At 35.2% G+C, this 16,052-nt stretch overlaps 1 protein-coding gene across 2 annotated transcripts; it reads right to left on the reverse strand.

Annotated features, from left to right (window-relative positions):
- Positions 1 to 2,321: 2,321 nt before the first annotated feature.
- Positions 2,322 to 15,837, reverse strand: LOC141697080 (transcriptional activator DEMETER-like). Of its 2 annotated transcripts, none has more exons than XM_074501290.1 (20): positions 15,683 to 15,837; positions 14,217 to 15,129; positions 11,773 to 13,509; positions 11,319 to 11,678; positions 10,867 to 10,957; positions 9,461 to 10,772; positions 9,231 to 9,310; positions 8,972 to 9,056; positions 8,802 to 8,893; positions 8,645 to 8,713; positions 8,484 to 8,520; positions 8,265 to 8,347; positions 5,565 to 6,002; positions 5,109 to 5,145; positions 4,923 to 4,980; positions 4,654 to 4,793; positions 4,490 to 4,555; positions 4,145 to 4,259; positions 3,998 to 4,036; positions 2,322 to 3,095 (listed from the first exon to the last, which is right to left on the reverse strand). In XM_074501290.1, exons 2-20 carry the CDS (start codon positions 15,010 to 15,012, stop codon positions 2,992 to 2,994), a joined length of 5,739 nt encoding a protein of 1,912 aa, XP_074357391.1. In that variant the 5' UTR covers positions 15,013 to 15,129; positions 15,683 to 15,837; the 3' UTR covers positions 2,322 to 2,991. The 2 variants fall into 2 exon arrangements, with proteins under 2 accessions (XP_074357391.1, XP_074357390.1); XM_074501289.1 differs by having other exon boundaries at positions 11,773 to 13,512.
- Positions 15,838 to 16,052: the final 215 nt, after the last annotated feature.

Consider the following 16,052-nt stretch of genomic DNA (forward strand, 5'->3'; position numbering starts at 1 on the left):
AGTTTCAAGCCTAAGAATAAACTCTGGAAAAAGATCAAGATGATCATGCATCAGAGAAATTGTAAAGAAGATTGGAGTTGAATAAATCTGTTTTAGGAAAAATGTTCTAAGTCCAAAATAACTTATAGAGAAGTCTCAGAGATATCGACAAGTCAAATGAAGACATGAATATTGGAGATATCGAAAAGTCAAATTATTATTAGAGATCTCAGAGATATCTACAAGTCAAAATGTATATAGAGATCTCTGAGATATCGACAAGTCATTTCTGCATTATAGAACTCAGATATATCGACAAGTCAAAATGAAGATTGGAGATATCGACAAGTCAATTTTCTCATTAGAGATTTCAGAGATATCGACAAGTCATTTCTACATGCAGAATTTTAGAGACCTCGACAAGCCAAGTTCACTTATAGAGAACTCAGAGATCTCGACAAGTCAAAACACCTATAGAGAACTAAGAGATCTCGATAAGCCATTATACTTATCGAGATGTCAGTTCTCTATAACACCAAACTGGAGATCTCGATATGAAGCTCATGTACAAAATACAGACAAGTTTAATATTCAAGATTATTAATTAACAAACGATATAATCACTTAGATTGAAAAGTCTACAAAAACAGTTTGAAGTGTGCAAAATCAATGTTCAAGATTAACTCATAAAGGAAAGTCTCAGACCTACACGATTTGCAAAGATACACTATGGCAGAAATGGAAAGCTTTATAGATAATTTAAAGTAGGGTTTAGTACATCTTATTGCATACCGTGTAAACTTGTGTTTACTAATCTATAAAGTAAACACTGGTCCTTTGTTTAGGGGGTATCAAACAGATCTAATTTTTCTTGTAACTCTCTCAAGTAAGAAACTGAGTTTTTTACTTACAAAAAACTCAAAATTTGTAACAAAACACTAGCTTGATTTTAATATAAAATTAATTGAGTTTTGAAATATTATGTGCACTGTTTCAGTTCAGCTAACATAATATTACTGCATTTTTAATCTGCTTTGTTAACCAAGGAACAAACATTCAAAAAGTCTTAAAAATATTCAAAACACATTCACCTCTCTGTGTTGTATTCATTATCTAACAAATAAAAATGATATCCCTTTATAATGAAAATAAATCATATAGTATTGCATATTCTTATTTTAGCGATATACTATTATTATTATTTTGACTAACATAATCTATAACCTTAAGCGAGAATCAAATCTGGATGACATTGGAGAAACTCTTAACACTTAGCTATCAATTAGATTTAAAACAATTGTTTTTTGTGCGCGGCAAAGAATTGGTTATATGCCAACTATAAACATTTTTATATACGTCATAGTGAGAACAATTTAATTACGAAATCATGTATAGACGAACAAATAAATCAAAATTGGTGATCATAAATAAAGTTACATTGTCTAAATGTGCTACCAACATAAATATATCATACAATAAATAATGCAAATAATTGCTTTGTTTTGAAACACAAATAATTACTTACTGCTCCCTCTGCTTTTTTATTTGTCGTTTTAATTTTTACACACATTTCAATATATTTTGACCGGCTAGTTAAAATTATCATTTGTAAAATTTTCTTTTTGTAAATTATCATATTTCTAACTAACCATATTTCTAACTAACCGGTCAAAACACATTGAAATACGTGCAAAAATCAAAACGACAAATAGAAAAAACAGAGGGGGTATAAAACAAAATTCGTTTTAAGAACTAAATTTAAATCCTATAAAAGCTAATAATTCAATGTATACACATATGTCTTTGAAGTTTTTTCCCTTTCCTTTATTGGCTTAAGTTTGTTCATGTACAATATACTTCCTTTATTTTTTAATATTTGACGCATCGACTTTTAACATACAATTGACCGTATAATTAGAATATATATTTTTCAAATTTTCTTTTGTGAATAAAAATATACAATCAAAATTTTAATCCAAAAAAAATCAAATATATAAATTTTAACTATACAGTCAAAGCGTCAAATATTAATAAAAAATAGAGAGAGTATATGATACTCATACTGTCATACTACTGCCTCAAACAAGGGATTTCAAAAACTAGAACAATACGTGCGTTTTGTGGGCACGTATATACATTCATGAACATAAAACTGATTTTTGTGGGCCTGTTAAAAGAAGTTTGTTCAAGCATAAATCATCATTATAATTGTGTCTTAAGCAAAACAGGGATTCCAATATGTGAACCAACTTCTAAAATCAATGTAATACATGTGCATCACCTTTGATGCTCTACTCATTCTACATAAGCATGTTTGAATTAAGATATGCAGAAATGTCACATACACGCATGCGGAGGATGCATCCTTCACTTTATTTTGAACATTGCTTTTGGAGCAATCAAAGCCAAAATCAAGTGTGCAGGTGTTTTAGGACATCCTTCCAGCTATGATAACTCAAAATGTTCTTATTCTTCTCAACAAAGGACAGCTTATTGTTTTCTGATATGCATGAACCATTGTCTTTGTATACTATCAATATGGCTACTTATGCCAACAGATGCATGTAACTGTATGGTGGTTCATACCCCATACCTGAACTAATGTTTCTACTTGTCATCCCTGTGACTTATATCAGTAACCTGAAAAAAAAAATGGTCCATCCTCATCTGTTAACTTTTTCTTCTTTTCATCCCTAAACTTCTAGTAACCTGAAAAAATTTGGCCCATTTGCGAGCATTGATCGAAAGCATCACAACATGATTGTACCGAAACCATCACATAACATGATTGCATCGAAACTATTTATCCGGTAATCTCTAGGTAATTAACTAGAAAACTAAAACTTTCTGCCCGCTAAGTTACATATGCATCTCAAGAAAAAACTGTATAAAACAGTTATGATCATTGATCAACTCTCGTCGGCTGTGTCCTCCCATCAGTTTGATGATAAAGGTTAAACTGTAAAACTGGTCGCTGGTCCAGGCAATAGCCAGGCCTTTTGTATTTCTCATTTACTTCTTAGCCTTGGCTAACTTGCTTGCAGGAAAGTGCAGTCTGGCCATTAAAGGCCGAGGCGCCCTTTGCTTATGGTCATAACCTCTCACGCAGACAAATCCTGCACGGTATCACCAAATCATCTCATTAGTTACAAAATGCATCAACACAATGCAAAGATGCATCAGAAAACAAGTAAAACATTTATTAACAATATATGTCATGGTCTTTAGCATAACACAATCAAATGCATCAAAGGACAAGTAAAAATTGATTAACTATGTCATGGTCTTTACAAATAGGATGTTTTCTTCTCTTTTCTATCACAAAATGTTCTGCATACAGTCTGCTTTCATCTGTTTAGGGAACTGCTTAAGGTTGATGTTACTTTCACAATCCATACAAAGAACATAAACCATGATATTCCGGCATTTAACTAGGTGACCTTTTCTGTGATAACATATATTGATCTTGCTAAACTTACAATTGACATAATATCAACCAAATATAGTGAGTTTTTTATGGAAAATAGCAATCATGACAGTCGGAGTTTTACAAAATTCTGCCAAGCACCGAGGAGAATAGTTGTGCCCCTGCACGATGGAGGACGGTGATTAACTCAGAAGAAGCAGGTGACTGGTAGGTTGCGACCGAACCAGTCTGTCTTAGGTGATAACCCAAGTGCCATCACTTAGGCTTCTATTATATCTCTGGAGCGGTTTTATGAAATGAGGCTATGATGGGACCTTTTGCAGGAGTTGTTTTCTGGTTGGGAATTCAGAATAGGAATTTTTATATTTCTGATGAAAAGGATACGTAGTTTGGAAGACCATTCAAATTGTATATTTCCTAATTATTTCTCCTAAAGCAATGGTTGGGAGGTTTATAGTCTTTAATCATGTAGAGCTCTCGTGGCAGCCAATTCTGTGGCGGGTACATTCAATTCAAGAGTAATGATGCAAATTCTCCAATAAATGGAATTAGATCAAACATAAAAACTAAATATCAAGTAACACACTGTACCTCTCCAGAAGCAGTATTGAATTCCCTCTGTTGGCAGTCCTGCAAACATCAAGTTTAAGTTTTAGTAATATACCACAGTAATATGCAAGTGCAAAGGATCAAACTTCAAACTTCGGTTATATAGTCATGTTTTTATAAAATAATCACCTTTAAAAATTGATGTTACGGAGGTTCCAAAGTAAACTGTTCGTCTTGGCAAGTTCCATATCAATGACCTTGGAACATCAATTGGATTAAGACTGGATTCATGATCAGCAAACATCTGCACGGAATTAGATTTGTTACAAACTGTAATATCTGAAAGCCAGGAATTAAACTTGTGACTTGTGAGTGAGTGTGACTGAGCTTGATTTGCAGACATTCAAAGTGGGCACTGTTTATGTGCTTCAAAGCATCATATATTCATTCCGTGGAGTGTTACTATTCTAAAATGAAATATCAGAATCAGAGGCCGTCCTACATTTGAAGACTATGAAAGAAACATGAACCAACCTCATTAACTTGAAAGTACGTCCCATTCAACGGAAAGCTCCCTCTCATTGCTGTTCTACATGGTATCTGTCAAGGATCACAGTTAATAGTAAAACTATAAATGTGTCTTATATTTATGTCTAACGTGAAGGTGGTTAGCTTTTTTAAGTTCAGAATTGACATACCAGAAGTGTCCCCCTGACTATTTGTGAATTTGCTTCTCTTGTACTATTGCATGAAAAGCATGTGTCGTCATTGCACAATTGACCGGATTCATGGGTCTCACATCTTTTTTCAGGAGGTAGAACAGAATCTGCCGTTTCACCTGTCAATTGTAGTAAAAATGAATTTCAAGAGGCGCTACAAATGCAGTTCAGTTATATGAACCGTAATTTCTGAAATATGGGTTTAGGTTTACATAATTTTTAAAGGTTGATGGATTTCTCATTCTTACCTGGTGTCCATATAGCTAGAAGATACGGGCTTGGATCATCAGGTTCACGTCTATCGAACTGATCATGTTAGAATGTAAAGTTCATTATCTAGAAAGTAACAGATTATGTAGGAAATGATAGAGTTGTGTCACTCTCCATGTGTGGCATTTCTTATGTATTTAGACAAAACTATGTTATCAACTTACCCCTTCCAAAAGAGGGTGTGAATCTGGAAGCTCATACCTGTAGAAAGAAGCAAGAGTTACTCTACATAACACAGGACAACAATTCTGGTTTGTTCAAGTCTGTTCACATGACTGAAAAGCAATGTTTGACTATATAAAATATTTTTCATAAGCATCAAATTTCTATTAATGGAATCTGTAATGTTGAGTTAATTTTTACCAACTTATACAGAGATATAATGTGCGTAGTGGTTCTAAATTTTAGATTTAATAATTTGAAATTAGTTTATTTAAAAAAAAAATAGTTACTTATTCGAACATGTGTCTAAAATAGATATTATACAAATTTTTGTTAGCATTTGACATTTGAGAACCTAAATAATCGCAAAAATGCGTTTTAAAGGTTAACTAAATCTCTTCACACGTAGACTATACCATATATATATAATAAAGTTTCGTGGAGAAATGCAAACTTACACTTGATGCTCTGTCCGAAGCCGACTCACATTCTTCAGTTTAGGTGTTGGAATTGAAGCGGCTTCTGGATTCAAAGCAACAAGAGCTCTGGACATATCGCCTTGTTGAAGTTCCATGTTATCTTGCATATAATTCTGTAGATTCATTGTAAATTCTTCTAGGTTAAGTTTGATTGTCGGTATCTCGTCTGGATCCTCACCAAATGCATCCTCAATATCACTTTCTACTAATTCTATAATTTCTTGCTCTGGCGTTGATGGTTCCTCGATAATAGGTTCGTATTTTTTGGTAAGAAAACCTGCATTATCATTTCGGTCTAGCACTCCTTCAAGTAGTTGGACAGGCTTGACTGCTGCCAGAGGGTCACTATCGGTTGCAAGAGGAACAGTTGAACTCACTAAACTTTTCTCTTCAGGCCCCGGAAGGGCAAGTCTTGCACTGTACAAAAAAAAGTCAATCATTAATACTAAAAGAAATTCATGTGGAAGCATGTTCACAGTAGAACAAAGACTAGGAAGTAGGAACCTACTTTAGAACTGTTCAACTCTTTAACTGACAGTTGCTTGTTGATAGTTTAAACTGAAGGTTTACATATAAGTGGAAAAATGAAGTGAATCATATGTGATATGTGGTATAACTGAGGGTCTCACTTCATTATTTTACCCTGTAATGGTCCTGGTTCATACCTCAATTTACTTTCTTACATTATCTATTTCCAAAAGATTTGTCTCAATTCAGAGTAAAATCTTACATGTTTTATGACTATCATAATTGTTATATGACTGTGCTCATGGTATTTGCTTTAAGTGTGTGAAACTATTAAACACTTCCATTTTCCATGGTCGGCATAATATAAAAGGTCTATTAAGTATGTAATCTGAACCGCCATTTTCCATGGCCGGCATAATATAAAAGTGCTATTAAGTATCTAATCTAAACCACTAAGAATATCCCTCATGATATCATTAATCAGTTATGCCACATATTCCAGCAACATAGATGAAAATTGATATATGTTCCTGAAATTTATATTAGTGATTGTTAGGCAAGTCGATCGGGTCGAACGAAATGTGACTAATCAACAAGCCAAAAGCGATAAATAATAAATACTAAAATATTTAGGCATGTTAATATAAAGTATAAACTTAAAAATATAATAAAGGTATTGATTATGAGATCGCATAATAAATTTGTCTCAAAAGTTAACATATCAAATCAAAACACAAATAATCCATCAAAAGTTTCAAAGTTTATTACAATGCATAATAAAAAGCAAATGAAATTTTATCAAATTCCAAATCTTTATATTCCCTCAGAACATTACTTTTGGCCTACATCAAGCGCCATAATCAATATTTAAATAACCAAACAAAAAAAGCGCAGCGGTCATGAACGAAGCACCAAGGACAACAACAATATTTCTCTATCTCGCTCTCATCGGCGATATCAAGGTTTTTTTCTATTCCCCTCTCTTTTCAATGGCGGCGGTAAAAAGGGTTTCTCACAAATAGAGGTTAATCAAACCCGCCAAAACGCGGTCATTTCTTTAGCAGTTTTTCGACCAAATCCATAACCCGTGGGTCATAGCCTTTGAGCCGTTCGGTCGGTTAGCTAGGAGACTTATTGCTTGATCAGGTCATTGCCGACTTCTAACACCACCTAACCATGTAAGTTTTATATGTTATCTTTGTTTTATTGTTTTTGGTGTTAAATAACTCACATTTATACAAGGTTTATATAGTTAGCCCAGACAAAACATATTATTTACCTTTTACCCCTTGCCTTGTGTAAATGTAGAAAGTTTAACGAAGTGCACATGCACCATCAAGCTAGGGGTGGCACAGTGATGTGTGTCTATATATATATGTTGTTTTATAATTCTTACACTTTTTAACGAGAATAATATTTTATAATATTTAAATCTTCCTTGTATATGTATATTGGTTTATGTCTCTGATTTGATAGTACCAATGGACAAAAAAAATATAAATTTCGATCTAGAACCAGAGTAGTTATAGATTTTATAATGTATGATTGCATTAAAAAATTTATTTATATTGAAATGTCATCACAATTTGTTATATATGTTGTTAAAAAAAATTGTCTTGCACTTAACTCCCCCAATTCAGTCCTCGTGCAAAAGTAAATATTATTATGACAAGTTACTAGAACATATAAAAGCCCTTGCATTTAAGCAGGATTTAGGATCTCCTACAATCTATATCAATCAACACTTAACATAAAGAATTGGCATCTATTTTATACATCTTCGTAGGATTTGCTACAATGTATATCAATTAAGCCAACACTTAACATAAAGAACTGGTATCTATTTTATACATCTTCTTAGCTCATTGATGTTTTACAAGTCTTTTTCTGGTATGGTCCTGTGCATGTACACTCACCTATATTAGGGTTCTCCTAATAAGTCCCATCCTCGGACTATCATTTTTACAAATTTAATTGGCTTCAGGTGTCTTAATCTAATAATGCATAGGAATTATGATGCTGGACTCATTTGACAACAATTTAGCTTTTAGTACAAAGACCACTTCTTACACAACTTATAATATATATTTTCTACATCTGTTCATAATCTCAATAGTTTGGAGCAATAAGAAATGACTACATGAATGCTGCATGCATTCTATTCTAGTGAACATATTGGCCATATTTGTGCGACTAGATAGAATTGCATACCTTGCAAAAGCACTTGCGAAATGCCTGCACTCGCCTCTCATTGGACACGCATTACAGTTAGGCTTGCTCTTAGTACAAAATACCTGAACCATTTGAAATAATAGAAGTTTGATGCTAAAGTTGTCCTTATTTGAAATTAAATCGCCAAATGTTCATACATTATGTTTATCTACTAATTACTACAGCACTTTCCCCGTTGTACAATACTCAATAACATACCTTTCCAAATGTAATCATCTGGTAATGTAGCTCATACCTGTAATTAGACAGATATTAGTCGACAAGGGTTTGCAGATACGTGAACAGTATTGCAAGATCTTATAGAAATCTAGACTTTCTTGTGTCGCTTTGATAAAAATATACAGAAACTGCAAACTTACAAAGTTTGTTGATCCAACTTGCAGAGTCTAGGCCATATGTACTTTTGAATGGACTCCAGAATTGGGTACCTGAGAAGCACCAGGATAAACATTATTGTACGATACATACATTTCATAATTTATAATTCAGAGTTGATAGAAAGTTTACGGTGCATACAATTCTAGTAGATGAAGTTGGAGTGATTCGGGTAATGGTTGCAAAGGGACCCATCCAAGTCTTACAGCAATTCGTCCAACATTTGTATCAACCTAAACAAAGCATTTACAATGAGGCATCCTCTTCCTGTATCCACTCTAGAAATGCTATAATGTTTATATAAGACTTACTGGGAAAGCAAGTTGGTGAAGCGTTAAGAGGCGTACACACTCTACACTTTTCAGCCCCAATCCTCGAAAGCTTAGAAGATAATCCCTACAAGGTATGTTGTAATCATTTTAAGCAAAAATTGCAAATCGGCAGCCACTGATAATGTACAGTCATTCAGCAGATGTCAAAATGTAATCAACTACCCAAGACGCATACAAGGGAAGCATGCACCACAAAAAAAATATAAATCATATTGCTTTCCTAAGTGGATAATCCTACTTTGCTTTATCCGGAGGAACATCTCGCAGCCATTCGAGGTCAATGCTTCCATGGTCGTGGACCAGACGATCAAGGAAATCCTGAAGGGATGCAATAACATTGGTTACTCTGTTACTAAGATATACTTGCACATATACTGATAAATTTATATGTGTGTGCCTGATTGTGTGAGTGTGTTTTATAATTTTATTAATTAATTCTTACACCAGCGACTAATTTTTCAGTTGTACCTTGATTCTTTCTGCCAGCATGTTGTTCATTCCACGTTCCCTAATAGCATCAGATATCTCATTAACATTTGCACGCCTCATTGCTTCATAGTCTAGAGAATCCATCGCATCCTTGCTTCTTTCCCTTTTACCATTGAGCTGAGCATCCTTTCTCAAGTAATCCCAGTCAATTTTGATCTTTCTTCCAGCCTCACCCTTTCCCTTCTTTGCATGTGATACATTCGTTGATGTCTCACTTAAAGGCATGACAGACGAATCACTTCCAATATTTGCATTCGATACAAATTTAGTATTTGATAGCTTCTCCTTTTGCTGTCCATTGATTCTGTTTTTTTCTTTCGGAGCTGGCGTTCCAGGCTTTGTAGCAATGGTCAATTCCGAGTGTAACTTCTTGGAAGTCTCTAGTTCATGCTTATTGGAGTGAGGACACTGTTCTGGATGTACATACCCGGCCTGAGTGGGGCGTATGGCTGGCAATGTAAATGAGCTCAGATCTACTGGGACATTCGGCACTCCATTCTGTAGCGCTGGTGTACCATCTGTTGTGTCTCCCATATATTCTTTCACAAGATTTGCACCATCTGTCTTGGTGATTACTGTATGTGTTGTCGGAAAACATGGAAGAATTTCATCTTCTGGTAATCCAAACTTGCGACTATCATTTACTATGGACTCGGGTGTCAGGTTCAACTGAATGTCTCTGGAAGATAGAACTGGTCCATGGAGAATGTGAGAATTTGTTTGTCCGGGAAATATAGCAGGGCCTCTAAGATAATTGTGTCTCCCCAATATCGGATCTTCTGATTTCTCATGCCATTGTGTGGATATCCCTGAGCTACCATTAGCATGATTGTAGATGCCATTTTGCAACGTCACTTCTGTCTGCAACACTGTCTTTAAAGGACTGCAGTTAACAACGGAGTTATAACCAGTTCCTTGAAGTTCTTTTATTGAATTTGATCTTGTGTTGGACAAAATATTATCTTGTGAAGCTTGAAAATTGGAAAGCTCATAGGAGTTTCGTGATGCGTTGATTTCTGCATCATATTTCCTGTTATAATCACTTGCTACATTGGGTTTATATGAAGGTAAATTATCAAAGTAGTTTGGTGGTATATAGGATGGAAGATTGTGAATTGGCTGTCTTTCAATTTCTTCATAACAGTTGACGCTGCCACTTGATTCTAGTACTTGGATATCTGGCTCTTCCACTAAACCACTACCACTTGATTCTAGTACTTGAATATCCGGTTCTTGTACTAAACCACCAGATTGAAAGGGAAATTTTGCTACTAGAGACATAAAGGCAGAGCTGCATAGGGTCAAAATAGAACTCAGAATCAACATATGTCTTAAGTTGGATATATATACATATATATATATATAAGACTGAATCTGTACTTTACCTTGAAAGATGGTCTGAAACATTTTGAGTAAGAAACACTCCAATTACTGAGTCAACCACAGATCCTTTCCAGCGTGAGAATCGTCTATCACCTAGAAGCAAAATAAACATGATGTGACCACAGTAATGATTCATATACCTGGTGATGAAAATTCAGGACACTTTGTATGTGTAAAAAAGTACACTGCATGCAAACTCTTAAATACAGAGAAACTTTATATAACAGCCACTAGGAGTCACATTATTTACTGCAATATATAGACAAATTTAATTTGAAGTTCTAAAGCCTAAACATTTGTGATTACATTGACTTGAAATAGTATTTGTCTCCTGTTCATTCCTAGAAAGCTGAGTTTTAAAGTCAAATTCTCAAATTGATCCTACAATGCAGAATTAATTGCAGTGATCCAATGACTCATATGAAGAACAGAGACAGTAGATACAATATTTTACCTTGAACAAGATGCATGCGAGCAATGAAAGAGTCTGCACGCCCACGAAACACTTCCCTTTCGCCTTCCCACCATTTTTCTTTATCCTTATCTGTTGCTTCTGCACTTTCACTACCTTCAATTCCCATTAAAAGTTTCCAAATTCTATCAGTTTCTGGATCAAGATCCACTTTAGGTCGTGGCTTGCGCTTTTTGATATCAAATTGCTCGTATGGAACAATTGTACTGCTTCCATTGTATGGTACAAGTGCATGCTGCTCCTGCTCAATCTCTTCATTCCTCTTAATGTTGATAAGAAGAGCTTCAAGTCGAAACGTGATTTCTTCTATCAAAAGTGACATTTTCTGCTTCCCCGGTTTGCCTGCACAAAGAACCAGATTATTTTTTCATTATAGGAAGGATAAACATTGAAGTATTTGTGAAAGGTGCCCATAGTTGTCTATATAAATTCGTACCTCGTGCTTTTTTGGGTGTTGGCTTATATCTTTGCAATGCATAATTATGCTGTTGTAAATGCATATTCTCTGCTCTACCTGACCCTTGCTTTAATGGGGATGGCTTCAACATCTGCTTACTTGTTGACATATGTGGTTTGTAACCTACAATTGCTTGCTGGGAGTCACTTGTAGATGCTTCATACCGGTACACATGTTCTTTCGTTTGTCCTCTGTGGGCATGTAGAGTTATTGAAGCTTGTTGCTTCTGGTAAATTTGCTTTCCTGCAACGGGTGTCCTCGGCGTCCCATTAACTAAACAATCAAGCTTCTTGGAGGTCTTATCTCTTCCAGATCCAGAGATCAATATTCTAGAGTTTAATTCTGAACTACCACTGTTTGCATACATTCTAACTTGGTCCCCTTCAAGCTGTCTTGGACTAACGGAAGCACCTGTCGGGGGATGCATGCTAGATATGTTGGCATAAAGTCCATTACCAGTGTTCAATCTCTTCTGTGTTCCTGAAGTCATTGTGCCAATAATGCTGCTGTCGCCATTTTTGATTTTTACACAAGAATTTTCCAGGCTCAAAAGTGGAGGAATCATCGCATTTCGATTGTGAGGATGTATCTCCTGAACAGTATGACTATGAGATCTCTTAAAACCTCTGTTTTCATTCCAGTTGGCCGTATCCTTCATAACAAGTTGGGTTGGCTGTCTGTAAAGATCTGCCTGAAAAACATCCTGGCTAATTTGTTCTCTCCGAGCGTGTCCAGGCATCTGAATATATCCATTTATCAAGCTACTTTGGCCTGGAGCTGCATTTCTCATGTTTAAATTCCTTGCAAAAGTATGATCTTGTCTCTGCTCAGTCAGTGATTCATGTTGAGATGGCATTTGACTATTAGAATGAAGAAGGCTGATTGTCCTAGCCATCTGCTGGTTCTTCTCGATATATTCTTTCTGCTGCCTGGTTTGTTCCATCTCAAAACTGGACGTTCTAGACACACTGTCTATCACAGTACAATCTTTGTCAGCATCCACGTTCAAATTGAACAACCTCTTATTTTCTTGAGGTCTTACTGCCTGAAGACCATCTCTCATATTCTGACTTGCATCTCCGGTACTGCTTTCTAGATCAAAGTTCAGCGCTCTTCTGCATGATTTTAGTGAAGACTCAACAGTAGCAGATCTGGCCTCATTTACAACATCCTGCTGACTTTCTACGGTTTTGATATTCTTTTTGCGGACATACTTTCTCTTTCCGGAGGGAGTGCCATTAGGAACTTCAGTTTTTGGAGGAGCAGACTTTGGAGCTTTTTTGGGCTTGCCTTCTCTTACCACCTTTGGCCTATGCTTTCTCTTTCTTGGAGTTTTCTGGTTTGGTGTCTTGTTCAAGTCAAGCCCATGTTCCTCTATCTCGTTAAAAACGTTTGTTTCCTTCTGTGGAGTTGAAATGGCTGCTGATGTTGCATCCACAATGACCTGTGAGAATTCATTAAAGGTGTTTTCATTTTCTCCGCTGGAAGACGACACCACATGCCACTGCTTGTCTTTTTCTTGACTTGAGCATTCATCTATTAAGACATTTAATCTCTCAGAAGGGATTTGGTGTTGGTGATCCAACTGCTTTCGCTGATCTGGTGTTACCGGGGTAAAAGGAAAGGAACTGGCTACACTCAACTCTGCATTAGCAATAACTTGTCTTGGTGGTGAGTTTAGATTATAGCTGGTCCGGTAAGGGACATGATATCCATCTGCTAGTAAAATCGTTTCTATCAGCAACTTTCTATCAGCTAGACATATTATAAGAATACTATCGATCAATTATTACACCTCATTCCTTACAAGTAAAACACTCTAATGGGAATACATGTAGTAGTACCATAATCATGTTGTCAGAATTTTTCTTTATATAATTAATGGAAGGAAAAACGATCTGACTTTTGAAAAACTTAGTATTGACTCTATGCAGACAATGGAAAAACATAGTGAATCTACTAATAGAATTACATAACAGATCAAAATGAGAGCTCACATTGGAGTTTTTGTTGACCTATAAACACAATGTATAAGGTATTTTATAAATGGATAGTATCAATTAATTACTGTATGTACTATTTGAGTTCGATGAAACTTGAAAGATTGAAAAGGAAATGACAAGTTGCAAGGGGTTTAAACATAGTTGTATAGCATTACAATAGTTGATTTACACAATTATATGAATTTAGGTCTCTTTGGGTGAATTCATATAAATGACTCAAGATCAAGTCTACATCATGTTAGTTTTAAAACTGGAAATAAGTTTTCTTTCACTAGGCTTTTCATCTTCTTTTTTGATTTTATATAACCATCTAGCCATTTTGTGACTATTTTACATGCAAGCAATAGAAGCTCAAGGCATTATAAAACTAACAGAAACAAAATGCTCATAATTAAAGAAAATGATAACTGGAGTACTCACTGTTGTCCATCGGTATTGAGCTTGCTTCGCTTAGCCTTTGATTTGAACCCATGGTGCATTTCTGATTTCCGAAAAACATATTAGCCTCATGTTGCATCCAGTTGCTTCGCCCTTGTGTATTGTGCACCACTTGTGTATTTAAACTATTAAGCCTCTGATTAGAACCCGAGATGGAATGTTGTCTATCAAGCATCAAACTAGTAGACTCGAGGTCTATGAAATTGCTTGCTACTTGTGTAGATGAATTAGAATTTGCACGTCTCAAGGAATGTTGTCTATCAAGCATCAAATTAGTAGATTCAAGCTCTCTCCAGTTGCCTGGGACTTGTGTACATATATTCGAATCTGTACGTCTCATTGAGATTTGACCACTGTTGCATTGCCCATTTGACACAATATAGTTTCCCGAGGTCCTAATTCCAATTACTTCTGCTGCTCTATTATTACAGCTTCCTGCACTGTCATTGCTGAAGTTCTGCACATAAGCATCAGCATATCTGTCTAGATGTTGATTTGCTCCGGTTCCAACACCAGTAAGAGCAAAGCTTCTTCCATTGATGCTTGTTACTGTACTTGGATTCGGAGTCTGAATTGCTACATCTTGATTCAAAATCTCACTATACATTCCAAGCAAATCTTGCCAGGTTCCAATTCTCTGATTTCTTGGCATTTCAACTGGAACAGGAGCACCTGTAGGCAGAATCAGTCTTCCAGGTGGTCTCAACGAAAACCAAGAACCCCCATTTTGCACAACATCATTCTTTTGTGCAATTGGGGATCCCCTCCCAAAATTCATACTGCAATTCACCCGATCCACAATCTTCACACAATTCTATAATAATTTCCACTACTAAACTACTCCGGCCAATAACCGAATTTCACCTCAACACAAAATCTCCTCAGCTCATACTACCTGTCATACCAACAACAATTAATATTCATTTCCAAAACAACAACCTAATACCATAACACCCGAAAAACCAAACATATAAACAAACACACACGTGTGTCGATTTTCACAAAATAGTTACATATATTTCATGTAGGAAACAGCACTTATCACAGAATCTGAACAATTAATGTACCAAAAATCGAAAAAACAAAAAATTCCCAAATCCACACCAAGCCCATCTAAATTTACTAATCAAAAACAAAACCCAAATAAAATAATCAAAAACCAATAAATAAAAAACCCACAAAAACAGAAACAAAATCAACAAAGAAGATCACAAGTAGTAGAACAACCTGGTAAATCTGAGTAAATTAAATTCACATAACAAACAAAACACACAAATAATCTGTCAACAATATCTGCATGCGATTTTCTAACCAAATGCGTATCACAACATATTAATTTCACACACATATCTTCCTGTCTTTGGACTAAAATAAACATAAATTAAATAAATGAACGAAAATAAATTAATAAAAAATGTTAAATAAATGTGAATTGTAGCTGAGCTCACCGATCCGCCGGAGTTATTTGAGTCAATGACGGAGAAAGCCGAGTCAGTGAAGAAATGGGTAAATTAGCTAGAGAGAGAAACACGAAAACAAAAGTTAGATAGATATATAGAACATTACTTTGCCTTTTAATGTGTTGTGTATGTATATTATTATATGCACATTTCATGTATATGCATATATGTTACATGCTGTTTCTAAGTAACAGACACGCATGGAAAGCTGATGAAACTAAACATACCCGGTATATCCAACTCGAACTCGAAGAAAACAAGAGTTCAGGACTATGATGTTATATGACTCTTACGGTCTTACCATGTGCACTTTTCTTAGAAATGTTGTTATGATAATATTCTGAAACCTAAATTGATT

Source organism: Apium graveolens, chromosome 11, assembly GCF_009905375.1.
Source record: "Apium graveolens cultivar Ventura chromosome 11, ASM990537v1, whole genome shotgun sequence".
NCBI lineage: Eukaryota > Viridiplantae > Streptophyta > Magnoliopsida > Apiales > Apiaceae > Apium > Apium graveolens.

Bases quoted from the DNA above. Each gene is read 5' to 3' on its own strand.
- LOC141697080 (XM_074501289.1), bottom strand. From the start codon at position 15,012: ATGAATTTTGGGAGGGGATCCCCAATTGCACAAAAGAATGATGTTGTG. The intron at 9,057-9,230 runs GTAGGATTATCC...CATACCTTGTAG, and splicing joins GTTCCTCCGGATAAAGCAAA to GGATTATCTTCTAAGCTTTC. The intron at 8,521-8,644 runs GTAAGTTTGCAG...GTCTAATTACAG, and splicing joins AAGTTGGATCAACAAACTTT to GTATGAGCTACATTACCAGA.